General features: G+C 32.3%; 2 protein-coding genes and 1 long non-coding RNA gene across 3 annotated transcripts in view; 1 reads left to right on the top strand and 2 right to left on the bottom strand.

The window, feature by feature from the left end:
- Positions 1 to 16,165, bottom strand: part of LOC127834218 (collagen alpha-1(X) chain-like) — an 89,959-nt gene that overhangs the window by 34,854 nt on the left and 38,940 nt on the right. The gene's annotated exons all lie outside the window — the stretch shown is intronic.
- LOC127834221 (complement C1q tumor necrosis factor-related protein 4-like) lies at positions 2,290 to 5,880 on the top strand. The gene is made up of 2 exons (XM_052359883.1): positions 2,290 to 2,836; positions 5,192 to 5,880. The coding sequence occupies exons 1-2, from the start codon at positions 2,428 to 2,430 to the stop codon at positions 5,602 to 5,604; spliced, it is 822 nt and encodes a 273-aa protein (XP_052215843.1). The 5' UTR covers positions 2,290 to 2,427; the 3' UTR covers positions 5,605 to 5,880.
- On the bottom strand, positions 10,547 to 13,908 carry LOC127834222 (uncharacterized). Its single transcript, XR_008027835.1, has 2 exons — positions 13,380 to 13,908; positions 10,547 to 11,143 (listed from the first exon to the last, which is right to left on the bottom strand). It is a non-coding gene; the product is annotated as an uncharacterized LOC127834222 (long non-coding RNA).

Here is a 16,165-nt window from a genome sequence, read left to right as displayed (position 1 = left end):
TGTGTATATTGTTAACAATTGGAATAATAAGTTATTTTATTAAGTTCACAAGTCTGTCCAAAAAGATTATCAGGAGAGCTTTACATTGAACAGTACACAGTTACTTTCAGTTCCTAAGGCCAGAGTTTTTTATCTTCTGTTTAACGGGAGCGCCGTATCCAATTTTCCGAAAAGTGAAATAAAAATAAAATGGAAAAAAATAATTTTATTTTTATTTTTTCCTCCGCATCAAACAAAAAGTGTTCTTCTATAAAAAAAAGTTAATAGCGTATTTTAGCCTTGGCTGTTTTACCAAACAATGCTGTTTTTACAAAACAAATAACTTTGAAAACACCCCAAAGTCTAAACATTTTATCGGCGAAAAAGTAAGTCCGAATATAGTACACATCCGAAAAATAGGTTGGTGTTACATCATGTTTTTTGTTTTTCGGATGAAATTCATTTCGCCCTAATGTTCAAGTAAATCCATAAACAAACAAAACCTGTAAAGCAACCTCCCATTTAAATTCCAGCACACAATTTATTTCCTCACACCGATAAAAATAAATACAAATAATCCAATAAAGTTAAATCTCCGATAGTTTTCACACATGTCATCCTCTATGGAGCTAATTTATTAATGCTGTATCTGACTGTACTAGCTGCATGCTGCCGGTAACGTAGTATTGATCAATGCCTTTTGCACATTTGCCACCTGCTGAGGTGTTACTCGTTTACAGTGTTAAACTGATAGAAATCGAACCCAATATCAAAGACCTTTGATGTCTACCGCCAGCATTGACAGCTTGCTTTTGAGGGATTGGTTTAATTGACGTCATTTGGTAACACTGTTGTGATTGTCAAAGACTTGGGTATGTAAATGTATTAATTGTTGTTTCCACTGGAATTTGAGTATAGGGTAATTATAATGTTTTATTAAGAAGACAAAATAAATATTAAATATTTATGTATAATACCAAAATACCCCCACCCCAAAACAAATAAAAAATAAAAATAAACACTTTTTTTTAAATTGTGGGGTGGATGGGTAGTGTATGTAAATATAATTTATATTAAGCACTTTCATGCACACTAGAATGCCGTAAGAGGGTTGTTTATTGTGTTGTATTCTTTATACTTGATTGTTGATTTAATTAACTATAAAGAGAATTAAATAAGCAGGATTCATAATGCACATCTTGTATTCAGCAATTTAAAAGGGTAAACACTAATGCAAATAATAACAAGATAAATCAACAAAAAAACAATACTTCTCCTTATTTCTCTTGACTTCTCCCTAAAAAATGCCAGTCAAGACAGAAGTCACTTCTCCCTAAAATTTGACCCTAGGCCGACCCCTGTAAAACTGTTAATTAGCTGTAATTGTTCTTACTATTAGCTCACCTGAGCAGGAATGCTCATTGTATGCTGTTGTGATCGACAGCATCTGTGTCCTCAAAAGTTTGCTTAAACATTTACCTTCTTTTCATGTTTTTAAACATTTTTGAGACCCCTCACACTTTATACTGACTGGACACTGTCTGGCAATACCAGGCACGTTTACAGGTAGTTATTTTTACTGTTTTTAGTAACTTCCAAAAATACAAAATATTTTTTTTATTATGCTTTATTTTTTATTTTTTTTTCCTACGAAACTTATTTGAGATTTTATTTATTTTTTTTTCCCTTCTCCTTTTAAAACTTTCAAAAAAAATCCCGTTAAACAGAAAATAATAAAACTCTGGCCTCATTTCCATTTTTAGTTTTCCATGAGTATTCACTGTTCAGTGACTTACATATACGCGCTGTCAAAGATAACAAACATCCGTTTAAACCTAAGCGCATCGCACTATTCCCCTGGTAAAATACAGTAAACGTCGTATTAAAGGTTGGAATTCATTTTATAAAAAGCTTAAATGGTATTACGTTCATATTCGTGTTAACTGTGATATTGCCGCATATTTTGCAAGGATGATACCGATACATTGAGTCCTGGCTTTGATCACTTATACCGGAAGAAATTAGCGCTCCATATGTGTCGAAATATCAAATCTTCTACAAACACTTTGGAACGTTTACCTTTACATATTTCGTTTTCATTTCTTTGTAACGTAGCATCATAACTGGCAAGAGCTTCAATACAAACGAATGCATTAAAATCAAGTATACAAGCCTACTGGAAAGTTTATCAGATACGACTACTATCTCATTGAAAATTATAAAACATGAAATTAGACGAAGTATGCAGTAACCCAGTTTATCTTAGATATTAAACTTTTTTAAAGCAAGATCAATCCGTACATACCATTTACAAAAAGGGAAAAACCAGAAATACAATAATACCAACCAAACTCATGCTGTCACCTTTAATGACATAATGAAGAGTGTATTTATTCGAAAGCCGGAGCGGCTGTGTGTGCATGGAAGGGAAGCAAACACTCAGCAAAGATGGAATACTCTAAATCAATCGCTCACATTGTGATTTTGTTCTTTCTCTTTGGGACCCTAAAAGCATCTGAACCAAGGTGTTTATCGCGTTTTGACTACGACGAGAAAATGCTTTTAAAGATACTGAGATTTGAAGACGTCCTTGAGAAGTTTGACAAGAAGATTACCGACATTATAGATACGTTGGACGCTAACGAACGAAAGAGGAACAGCAAAGCAATGGAGGCAGTTGATGAAGCAAAACTGAAGATAAATCAGGTTATTGAAAAAATAAAACAAAACTCTTCATTTTTGCTAATTAATGACTCAACTACACTTCAAACGCAGTTGCAAGAAGTAGAAACTCTAAAGGCTAAGATTACAGAAGAACTTGACCAGCAACGGAGCGCCATTGGGTTGAACAGAAAAGGTATTGTTTCAACAAAATGCAACCGATTGTTTATTTTATACAATGATCAATATTTTTATTTTTTTTAACAAAAGTTATACTTTTATGTTCGAACGCAAATAAGGGGGAAAGAAAAAAAGGAAATACATATATTGGAATATATAGTTTTTTGCGTTTAATAAATATTGGAATATATTTCCATTTTTGCTTAATGTTTTGCATCACGTAATACCGGTAGACGAGTTTCACAATCGCAATTTTATAATTTATGATGATGCAATAATTTATCGATGATTTAAAAACGAGGCTCCTTATGTGCAGTTCTAACTGATCTAAAGTGGTTACTCCTGTCTGTATGTATAGAGAGCGGCCATTTTACATATTGTATCTATAACTAAGCATTATATTTACTTCTCGATACAGTCCATTATCATGTTTTTCTAGGTCGTGTGAAGTTCGGTCCTCAGTTGAAGAGGGCTCGTAACAATTACTTAATCAACATAATATCATACCAATTAGTACAGTTATCAAGGGACACTGTCTTAAATATATATATATATATATAGATAAACAAAGCCGATTCAATAATGACATGTGTTTTCGTTATTAAAAGTTATTGTTGTTTTAGGAAGGATATAGGGGTAGACATCAACTTTGTAACTAAAGCGCTCTGTGTCAGTTTTTTTCACGCCTCATAATACGGTTATCAAAGTTAAGTAACACAGATACTTGATGGTTAACTTAATGTTTACTAGGTTACTTATTGTGTTTTAATAAAGTTCATTGAAATAAGTTTAAATAAGGGATCCTCGTTATAGTTTGTTAAATTTCACAATAATACAAAGGAATTTATTTTACGTAAAAACTGATTTTCTAAAACAATGCGAAAAAAAAAAGTTGTTGTATAGTAGGGTATGATTTTCTCGAATGATACAGTAATTGACAATACGCAATAACATGTGAAGATGTCCGTTTTAATATCACAAAGTGTGTGGATATATATGTTACGCTTAATAATTTCCGAAACTTACCCGACCCTATGATTTATCTTGCTTTATGTTAGTAAATTATGTACATTTCAAGGCAATACGACGCGATCAATTTATTTTCACAAGCATACAATTCTGATGTATAATGAATTTGGTTTTTAATTACCACAAAACTGACTTCCATCACACATATGTTGTCAAACGTGTATATGTTGCGATCTGTAACTATATATTTTTTTGTATTACAACTCAGAATTTTCAACAAATGAACACTATTAAAATACTTCAACTGTGAATCGTCTAACTACAAATTAGTCAACATTTTTTATTGAACATTTAATCCACCGAAAATTACATTATCTTACTGGGTAGGCAATCTCAGATCGTAAGTATCGCTCTCGATTCGTTTTATCAAAGCGGGTACGTCCTTCAGATCTCGATATCGGGAAAGTTAAAGGGTCTTTAACCACGCTATTCTACATCCAAACAAATTTACAAAGCAAAATATTACTCAAATTCCTACTTACTGTACGCATGTACGCTTAAAGAGATCACGTATTACAATCGAAGGAAGCCAGTTTGAAAGCGCTTGCATTCAACACATTTTGGGAAACAAAGCCTTATATAGAAGTTTAAAAATACTATTTGAAAGAAACTATTCAAATGGTTCTACCTATAAACGCTGTAAATTTAATAGACACTATTAAATTGTTCAATAGCATCCATGTGATGTCAATGTGATAGAATAATAAATGAATGTCATATATACATACATCGAAATAGCATACACAGTTAAGAAATATGCCAGATACAGTGTTTCGTTTATGTGCAACCATCGAGCAAAGATTTGATAACATACGTAAGTGTTTGCAGACAGTAAAGTCGCATTGCTAGTTAATATATTTTATGCCTATGCGTTTTACACAAAACCTTTGATAACATCGCAACGTGTTTGTCATTTAGAATAACCATTAAGCGTCATCTTATTTACGTTATCAGTGTATTATTAAAACGTTTCTTTTGACCCGGTATGCCAGAAAATGGAAGCGTTATGTTTTTAACTTTCAAAGGACCCGTGTCGCGCAGTTATTAAACACGTTTGCTATCTAAGCGTTCACCTAAGTATAATCACAAATGAAAGTGGTAAAATGGTTTATACATGTTTTTAAAGTTTGCTTATAATGATTTTCAATGTTATTTTTTAATGCGAAAACTATATCAACACTTGCATATAAATAACTTTTGATTTTATTAAATATGTCCCAAACCTATACATTATAAACACAATATATATAGCCTTTTATTTTGCAATTAATGAAGATGAAAACAGTATAAGAATGATTACTATTGCTTTAGCTTGAACAATACATTTCGATTTGCGTTTCAGAAAATGCTGCTAGAGCGTTCACAGCCTATGGTCCGGTAGATTCTCCTTTTCGATTTAGCACCTTCGTCACCAACATTGGTGGCCACTATAATCAGTCTACAGGACTGTTCACTTGCACTGTTCCTGGACTGTACTATTTCACTTTCCATTTGGTGAAGAAGCGATCGAATTCAGCAGATGCGTGTGGCTGTAGCCTCGGCAAAAACCTTCAGTCTGTTGGAATAAAGGCGTTCATAGACCCCCAAGATCGTTCAGGGGATACAGTTGGTGCAGACGCTGGTAGCTATGGTGTGAGCAATGGGGCTTACCTTCACCTTATCACAGGTGACACTGTCCAATTGGTAGACTGTTCAACGTCAGACAAGTTTGAGAGCTGGTCCTCGTTCAGCGGGGTTCTTATCAATGCCGATTAGCTTTTTGCCTTTGACAGTTATATTGAGGTATTGAATGAATCGTAGATTACTACGGATAAATCATACACAATTCGTATTATGGCATAGATACTAAACTCACTGAGCCGCACATTGTGTGTGAAAAAAAGCGATGTAATGACTTCTTAAACGTGTTGTGTATTTTCAAACGGATATTCTGAACATAAACCAGCAACAAGTTGTGTTTTGGAAAATATCAAATCACAGACCTTTGATTGTTTGTGCTAAGTAGCAATATATATATATCGACTTCTATAATGTGTTGTTCATTTTCAAATCGTTTTTTTTTGTATTATAAAAACATAAACTGGCCAAAACTAGATTGTTAGTCAGTAAATTATCTCAATGATATATAGTTGCTGTACCACTGAAAAATATGCATATCAGATTTATAATACATATGAACTCGATTGCAGAGTACCTTTGATCAGCAGATGCGTGATTTGTGTTCTACTTCTATTTCTAGAATAAGAAATCTAATCTAAAAAGAGACAAAGTGACAAAGTAACATTTAATATAACACTGTGTTTAATATTATGGTGCACACTATTTTCTTGGATGATCATTATTACTTAAATACACAGTCCATGAATCTAAACAAGTGTTTGTCTTGAAACTCCATTTATATTTACTTATTTTCTAAATCGTTGATTACAACATATGAATGCTCTACTGAAAAGGTGTTTTATTGTTTTAAAGTTACATTCTTTCTTTAATAAATCATTCATTTGCTACTTCTTACATATTTTAATGTAACACTCGTTTTATTACAAGCGCATTAGGTATTTTGTATACAGTTTGCTTATCCATGATAGTGTACTGCAATTGTATTTATACATCTTCAATACGTATTTTTATCAATGTATCCGCGTTTGAAAACCATAACTTAACAACTACTTCTCTTCAGCAAAAAATACTGAGCATACAAAGCAGATTCATTGATATTCAAGCATGTTCATACTTTCTTCCGAAGATGTTAACGTTACTCCATCACATAAACAGACCAAATTATGTCAACCCCCGTTCTTGTCTTATCGCAATTGCATTATTTAAACTAGTGCAACTCTTTCTTACTATGTTAAGCATATAACAAATGCTGATACATACAAACAAAGTGCCATATTTGTTTTCGCTAAATGCATTATTCTGTTTATTTATTCTGAATTTAAACCTATATTTGCATAGGCCTATTCCTTATTTCTTTTAGAATAATGTTCAACAATGTTTCTAGTATTGACGTCTGTATACATTTTAGTTATAAGTTTATTTGTTTGCATCACTTCAGCATCATTTCCAACTGACATAAGAGATATATAGCACAAGTCTCGATCTTTTAATACATTTTGTCAAATAGTAAACTGTTTATTTTAAGCAATGTAGACACGTCTACCGTATTGACTATTTTTGTAGTTGTATGCATGCTTACATTTAATTGCACATACGTGTTCACGAATAAGAAAATAAACAAATTGCATGTGTTAAAAAGATTATAAATAGGTCATGGCAAAAACAAGCTTAAGTGCTGACAGCTTCTGACGCATGAAATATGATTACTCTAAAGATAACTTGTGCGCGATTGTGGGAAAAACAACTATGGATCGAGCAGTTGGGGAATGTTTTAGAACTCATCACCTGAAATGTCTCAGTAATGGCGTGGTGTTGTCGGATTGCTTTATCGTTTTTTATACATTACCGTATTGGATATACAATTGTATATTTTTTACAAATTAGTGAAAGTAGATCACAGTTATCAAACGTCATTGTATGTGTCCACACTTTAAAGAAACAATGGCTTTTCACTGACTGAGAAGAAAAAAAATATTTCATTACCCCCACCCCGAACAAGACTGGTAAATGCTTGGGGTACGTGGTAAAATAATTTCCAGTTTTGGGTTTTACTTAGAAAGTTAATTTTCAGATGTCTACTGTACGTTTGTATATAAAACATTGGATACTATCTGCATTTTTTTTCTTGAACATGAGAAATTTAATCGAACGTATCTGACCAGATTTATCATACACATAAGAGCGTATGATAAAACACAAACGGAGCACTTTGACTCCAATTTGTTTAAAGAAAGAAGACTTCTTGACGATAACGGTTGCAATCAATATGTGGATGGTAAACGAGAACCAACGAAGCAAATGGGATACCATGGAAGCTGCAACATCATATAGTTCCTGTTCAGTTTCATATATCACTCATGTTAAGTAAAGATTGATAAATTTGCGATGTAAAAAGGCAAACATCTGTCTTAACTTAGAGCCACACACCTTGAAATAATTTATTTGACATAGTAAATTTAAGTATAAATAAAAAACATATTTTATCTATGCCAATTAGAAAATATCTGGTGGTTACAAGGTAGAAATCCGTCTTTTTTTGCGCCTTAAAACTTAAAAATAATCGCGTTTGTCAAACTGGACGTATACGTCTAGAAATCCTACTTTCGGTTTTAAAAGCGCTACCGTTTGAAAAAAATAAATTACCTGCTAACTAGGCTATAGAATTAATGTAATCTATGCCAATTAGAATTTTATGATGGTAACAAGGTAGAAATCCGTCTTTTTTGCGCTTTAAAACTTAAAAAAAAATAATCGCGTTAGTCGAAATGGATGTATACGTATAGAAATCCCACTTTCGGTTTTAAAAGCGGTACCGTTTGAAATATAATAAATAAATTACTTGCTAACTAAGCTAGAGATTTAATGACAGTTGTGCACACTTTCAAATTGCATCTTTATGTATTGATTAACATGTATTTTATTTCAAGGTGTGTGGCTTTAAACACAACAGTCTATTTTCGTGGCATGAATTGTAATAAAAGAATTATAATATATTAAAAGGTGGAATTTATGTTTAAGACATTCTTGACATTTCGTTAAATTAATTTAAAACGTGTTTTTCAGCATGTTTTACTAAGGGATCTTCAATTAAAACCGTGATTTATGTGTCTTATGACTTAAGCCTATGAGTTATATAATTGTGTACTATTATGTAAATCACATCTAAAAATGTTTCAATTTCAATGTAGAAAATACTTGAGAATTTATCAGTTATGTCCAGTAAAAATATATATTATGTCTGTAGGTCTTATGGTTTGCAACACATTATACCATAATATAATTAACGTATTTCAGCAAATATAAAGATTTCGATTGAGTCTTATCAATAAACAAAAACTAGTTATGTTACATACGATTTTGAAACAATTAATTAGGTTCCCGATTTGGAGTGATGATTATCAATTAAAGAACATATAATTGTAAGAATGTTTCTTAGTCAGGAATGTTATTTTGCTTTTTTGAATTTAATGTATTTATTCCCTTTAATTCTAAAACAGTGTTTTACAAGTTCTATGTGGCCGTTATAATACACCATACAAATGCGTTTACGAGCGATCAAAAGCAAATTTATAAATAAAGAGCTATGCGTAGGAAATAAACAAAGTCAAAACAAATGAAGTCAGAAGGTAAGTTTTTGATCATTTACGCAACGGCTTAGCAAAGAACTGCACACAATGTCATGAATGTCTGACTAGTTTCAATAATTTCAATATATCACAACATGATGTCGCGATACAGTATTAAACCGTTGATACCCTAGAGATTTGGTAGATGCTATTCCTCCACTGCTGCATAATAAAGTAAAGTTCTTGTACCAAAGAATTTAACCGAATAGCATCACAATTCAAATCAAGCTACAATGACAGAGAATACGTTTCATAGAGGATATTTGTTGGATTCGGTGGATTATCGATTTTAATTCACGATTGATCATAGAAAACAATATTTTCACAAGTGGCGCAGCCACGAGTGAAAATATACATTTTCTATGATCACGAGTGAATTAAAATCGATATTCCACCGAATCCAACACATTTTCTTTTTATTTTATGCTATTTTTTTAACAGTTTATATACATTCTTAAAGAGTTGAACTAAAGAATTTCGTTGAAATAATGACGTCATTTCGCCAAAAAATGACGTCATTTCACAGTAAACAGTGAAAATTATCGATAATTTTCACTGATAATTTTCACTATTTGAAACAGTGAAATTATCAGTTTTAATTCAGTGATATTTCTCTATCAACCACCGGAAAGCATAAAATAAAATTTAATTATGATTGAGGCACTCAATGGTTTGATGTTTTACAATGCAATCATGAACGAAATGAATTTCTCACAACTACATCTCGTTTTTAAATAACAGGATTTTGAGATAAAGCATTATATAGTTTTACTTTTGTTGCAATCTTTACTTAAGTTTTCACGATGATTATTTAGATATATACAGTTATATGATGAACTGTCTCTAGAGCTTTTTAATCATAGACCCAATTCTTACTAAATACGCTAATCGTGCTCTGGTTTAAATTTCCCATAACGTATCATTTTACATGGTAAAATTTGATATGTATATCTTGTTTTGCTCTTTCATTGAACAATTCTGAGCCCTGCGTGATATTAGAACCGTCGGAGAGTCTGTTCCTCCAGAATTGTTTACTTGCAATACATTAAAAACTTTAGGCTATACGGTAAACATTTCTCTCCTGTTGTAACGGAATATAAATAGTATTAATAATTTGATGAATCAATGTAATACGAAGTGAAATGCTTATAATGTATAGGCCCCTTAGCATCAGTCACCCATTGCATTAATGTATGTCAGGCTGCCTGTCCGTTTGTCTGTCCGTCAGAATTTCGATGAAATTATGTTTACTTATAGAGGGTAAATGGAAGATTATGTCAAACCTTTTATTCCGCATTAAGTAAAGGTCTGGTCACTGATTGCTACGGATCCGTTAAACGTTGTAATCATATATGTAAATAATAATGAAAAAAAATACAGACATACCTTTTTAAAATAAACCGGCGAATAATCCAATATCAAGAAATAATACATATAAGCAAAACAACATGTTCACAACAATCCTTTACAAGCATCGGTTTTGTGGACTGCAAGCAAATTTGTAATACAGATTTATGTAATAACATTTGCCGAATACATGCAAACACATATCGAGAAAAGTAAAAGTTATTACTATAAACTACTATAACGCATAATTCGAACATAATTACAGAAATCATAATGTAACTGATGTGAAACTTTATTTTACACGTGTATGAGGACACCGGTAAACGAATTGTAAGTGGTAGAACTGTATAAGTTAGAACCTTGTTGTGCTTGCACCCAGATCTGATCTGACTTGGCGACCTTGATGAAAACTTGCATAGACGCACTCTCGTAATCGTTGCTTGTATGGTGAATATATGATTCCTGTTTCTTAGCTCCTTGATGAACGATTGCGAGGTAAGCACGCGCTGAAGGACCAACATCGTAATGGACGGTAAATACATACAGTCCAGGGACAGACACAGTGAACCTTCCAGTTTTCAGGTCATAACATTGACCTTCGTTGACCCGCACTGTAGTATAGACAACGATTTGACTGGTATCAAAGCTGTATTCTGCTACGTTAAATGCGTGGAAATAAATCGAGGAAATGGTCAACTGTTCTGAAAACAAAATAATAATCAATACTATTATTCTTACAATAACTTTTCGAATATGAATCGACATATATTAAGAGTAAAGGGATGCAAATATACACATATGTTTAGAACAATTGATATATTAATGGTATACATTATTATAATGACGAACAGTTACATCGGGAAAAACGTTTAGCTTAAATAATCTATGGTTTGGCTTGAATTTTGATTTGAAATGTATGTGCGCAAAGTATTTGATAAGGTTTCTTGCGCGAACGATATAAAACATAGGTTTTATTCATCTGTAAAAGTGTAATGAATACATTAATCAAAGAAACCACTCTCGTCCACAACAATGGCAAGCTAAGCAGTGTTTACATGTTATCGTTTTGGACTATTTTGGCACCAAAAATCGATGTACTAAAAAAATCGTTCATGTCTGTAATTTTGTACTCAAGTTGTTAAAATATGGATGGGAAAGAATCATATATTATATTTAATATTCGTTTATCCTTCGTAGAATATATTTAAATATTCGATTTGTAACCCCTATATTACAATTTCTGAACTTTTGATCGTCCAAAAATAGTTCAGTTCTTTCTCGCCACAAAAGTCACTATCGAAAGTATATTCTGTGCGTCTTTGCAGAAGTTGGAAATGCTCTACTTATTAAAAACATTAATCATAAACTTGTTTAATTTCAGGTTAAAATAATTTTTAAACAGTACATAGTTGTCTTTTTTTTCAAGCCAGAAAATTGACATTAGCGATACATTTGGTTTTTTCGTCATTCATTTACAACAAAAGACGGACCAATCAAAGTCTGATTTTGAATTGAACTGCAAGTTTACTTCGATTAAATCCTTGGTTCAGTAAGAAAAATCACGCGCATTATATGCATATTCTTTGCAACGTCACGTTATCCGCGCTGAGGTCATGGAAAGCACGACCGCATTGATTGCCCAAACATTTGCAGCACATATAACTATGCGATCTTTAGTATTGCACAAAGTGGCTAGTCCGTATTGAACTGTGGGGTACATGATAAATCCTCTAATTGTAATTCAGCTGCTTATTTAAAATTAAAACTCGTAAAATTAAAAGTGTGAAGCGCGATCTAGTTGATGTAGTAATCAATTAGTGACTGATCAATAAACCGCTTTGACTCGCAGCTCTCGTGTGTTATCGTAGGAATCTATTCATATAATCGTTACATCACCGTTAATGCCATCGATATTTGTGATTGAAGGGGCGTCTAAGCGGGTCGCAAACTTACAACTAACTTGCTTAAGACGCTGATATCATAATGTATGCCACTTTCAAAACAATGAAAACACTTTTAATCAACATTGACTAATACGCGACCGTCGTTTGAACAACACATTGATGGGACTAAATAGTTGTACCTACTTCTATTCCTATGCAGAATATATATTGTTTTCTTTACAGATTCTGAATATTCTAATCGTTCGTTGAGATTCGAATACTCGGCCGGTTTTCGAATGTTCGTTCTTGTTCCTAGCTATAGTGCATTATAAGCATGTGTATGTGCTCTACATAAAATACTAGTTAATATAATATAAACAATAATGTCTCTACTTAATTAAAATAGTTGTATGCTGTGATTTTTCCTCGAAATTGCATACGCAAACAACAGCATCACAAGAATGAATAGTTATCAGCTTGAGTCTACGACATTCAACTTGTTTCATTACAATGCTTCGCAGAATTGTCAAATATGTGTAACTTACACCATCGTGCGATAATTTAAAATGTTGTTGTTTATAAATTATACATATATATTAATAAATTACAATAACAATACAAAATACTAAAAAATTGAAAGGTTACACATTTGATGAAACCAATATATATTATAGATTCATTTTATCCAGTCTTTTCCCGTTATTCGTGACTTTCTTTTTTTTAACAACATCATAGTATTGTAAGGTGTTTAATGAGTCGTTAGCTAATAATTTAATTATAATTTAAATTTGTTGCAAAACTTTTGACACTACAGGGTCTATGTTGAATTGTTTTTCAAGTAAAAACAAACTGAAACACCGGATCTGTCATTTGCTTGATTCGTTGTGTTACCAAATGTTGAATCTATACACACATGTTTGAACATTTAAAGCGATACCAGCCAAAACGTGAAAGCAATGTAGCAAGATATTCTCATTAAAATACAAAATCGGCACAAGTCTGTTATATGAGTATAAAATACATTAGTGTATGATACTATTTAATTAATGAGTACCTTTCAAGATGTCGATATCCTTATTCAACTGCAACCCAGTTTTTGACGAATTTTCTGTCATCTTGGCTACAGCATCAGATATATTTATCATCGAGGTATTGATTACATCATTCAATTGGGTTCCCATTTCTGCATGCAAATGTTTCATAAATGCAAGAGAATCGGACATGTTTTTAAGACTGACATGTAGTGTGGCTTTTATTTCTGTGTCCATTTCTTCTTTCGACGCTGCTAGTTTGTGTCTGTCTTCATGCATCAATTTTAATGCAGATTCCACTTTTACATTAGTCTCACATATTTCTTTTAACATATTTTCGATGGAAAGCTAATTGCGCAAAACTCTTTCCAACAAGCGTTCCTCGTAATCATAACGAGAACACGCCGGACTCGATGGTTCTCTGACTGCTGTAGCCAAAACTATGTTCTTTAACAGAAATATACATGTCAGCTGCAGCCTCATGTTGATGAATCCAGTAGCAACACAAAACTCAACACACACGTGGTTGCGAGCTCTTCGTTATCAAGCGAAGTGATGCTAGGCTAAGAACTTCATACTATATAATACGATGAATAGGCCAAGCAAGGATACTGGTGTGTTTTACATAATGTTTACATAAGGTTTTCCACTTAAGTACGAACACATTAAAAAAGCAAAGACTGCTCGATTATATTCGATCAATTTATTTGGAACAGGTGATCGTTCGTAGACCTCTTTTTTTAAAGAGGTTTAAAGTTTGAAATAATTTTTGACTCGAATTATTGATATCAAGAAATGATGTTTGTTATTAACAATTCTATGTTTTGATATAAAGAAATGATGTTCTGGTCACATAAATTAAAAGTAATAAAGGGTATAATACTTGTCTCAGCATTAACGTCACCATCTTGTTTGTCACGTGATTAACTATTCTGAGAAACGAGATTGTATATAATGGAATAGCATTCATAAAACAATTAGCGCATTCAAATGAACCAAATCAAAATCTCAAACTGTACCTTTTTATTTTGTAAGAATAGTTAATACAAATGTCAAGTTAATACAATACAATATTCTACATAAAATCGATGTATGTTTGACTTTAAGATTTTCTAAATAATTGTGTCTGTTGGCGCATATTATAGTCTTTCCCAAACAGATTCGCAACTGACCAGACGGTGTACATTTATTATTTCCTTACTGATGGTTGCTTTAAATTGATTACGAGGTGATGCGTATACCTTATATTGCTTCGTGAGGATAAGGGAGATTGTTTTGGACAAACAGTTGTCAAAAGAACACAGACCGTTTAATTTTTTCTTAACGGGAGCTGTAATATTGGTTCCCGCGTATGAATTTCGCAGCGAGTAAAGTCGAGATATAGTTGAATATTGATACGAAATGAACGAGTATCACTTTTTGCTTACATGGTTGGAAAGTGAGCGTAATTAAAAACTAAATAAAATTAATAACGGGAATAAAACGACTGCGAGGCATGGACGTCGCCATCTTGTCACGTAGTTAACGATTCTGAGAAACGAGATAGTATATTGTTGAAGAGTATCCATAAAAAAAACAGCGCATTTAAATGTATCAAATCAAAATCTTCAACTGTATTTTTTTAAATTTGTATGAAAAGAAAATACAAATGTCAAGTTAATACATTTTTATTTTCTACATTAAAGCGATGCATGTTCAATTTAAAGAATTTCTAAATGTTGTATGTTGGCGCATATAATACTCTTTCCCAAAACAGATGCGCAACTGACCAGACGTTTATATTTGTATTACTGATGGCTGCTTACGATGTGATGCGTAGAACTAATATTGCTTAGTGAGGATAAGGGAGATTGTTTAAGGGAGATTAGTTGTGGTAATCAGCAGCCAACGATCGAGGCGATATATAGTACATCCCGAAATATGCCTATGTTACATGACTCCGGTTGCAAGCCTTTAACATACCTATCTAAATTACGTCATTGATTTGCCATAGCTTTGTCAGTTGTTGTGATATACGATTAAACTTATAGCCGAATCATTATACCTACAGTGCAATTGGAAGTGTTGGTCATTATATGGCAAACAATCGTTATTTATCTCATTGCATGATTTCATGTGTAACTAAATTATAAATTTCCGGAAGCATTTTTTTTCAAACAAATTAATTGCAGTAAAATTATCTTAAATGAATGTCTTTACAGTTTATTCAATACCTCTAAAGATGACATACGCTGACATCATACGTAACCATACTTGACCACTATTTGACAATATATAAATCTTGTTTTTCACAGAAGAATAAATATAAACATGATATATGATGTATTCCTAACTAGTCTTGTTATATAAAATACACACGTATGACACTGCCAAATTGTGGTAATTGGACTAACTTTGGTTAAATAATTAAATCAATGTACGAATCTACATTCAACGTTAACTCATGACGTGGAATGATATAACATTTACTGATAACTGTAGAGACAATATGCAGAACGTTATATCAGACATATGTGTTTGTTTAATATATTGCCATTATGTGATTTGCAACTAAGACATTTTTCAGTACGACAGTACAATACTTGTGCAACCCTTGAAAAATACAAACACGTATTCGAAAGATATCAAATATTAGTTTACTCTTTACAACGTTAAAGTGAACCTCTGGAGACAAATTACATTTCACAAGTACTTCCCTCAAAACAAAGAGGTTATTTTCAAATGCGATGTTAGTTATGGGTGTGTTTGAGTGTATTCAAGTATTAGGTTAACAAAGATAAGTATCTTGCCTGATAGGTAACACTCAAAA

Source organism: Dreissena polymorpha, chromosome 6, assembly GCF_020536995.1.
Source record: "Dreissena polymorpha isolate Duluth1 chromosome 6, UMN_Dpol_1.0, whole genome shotgun sequence".
NCBI classification, from domain to species: domain Eukaryota; kingdom Metazoa; phylum Mollusca; class Bivalvia; order Myida; family Dreissenidae; genus Dreissena; species Dreissena polymorpha.
This window is presented reverse-complemented; position numbering and strand designations above follow the sequence as displayed.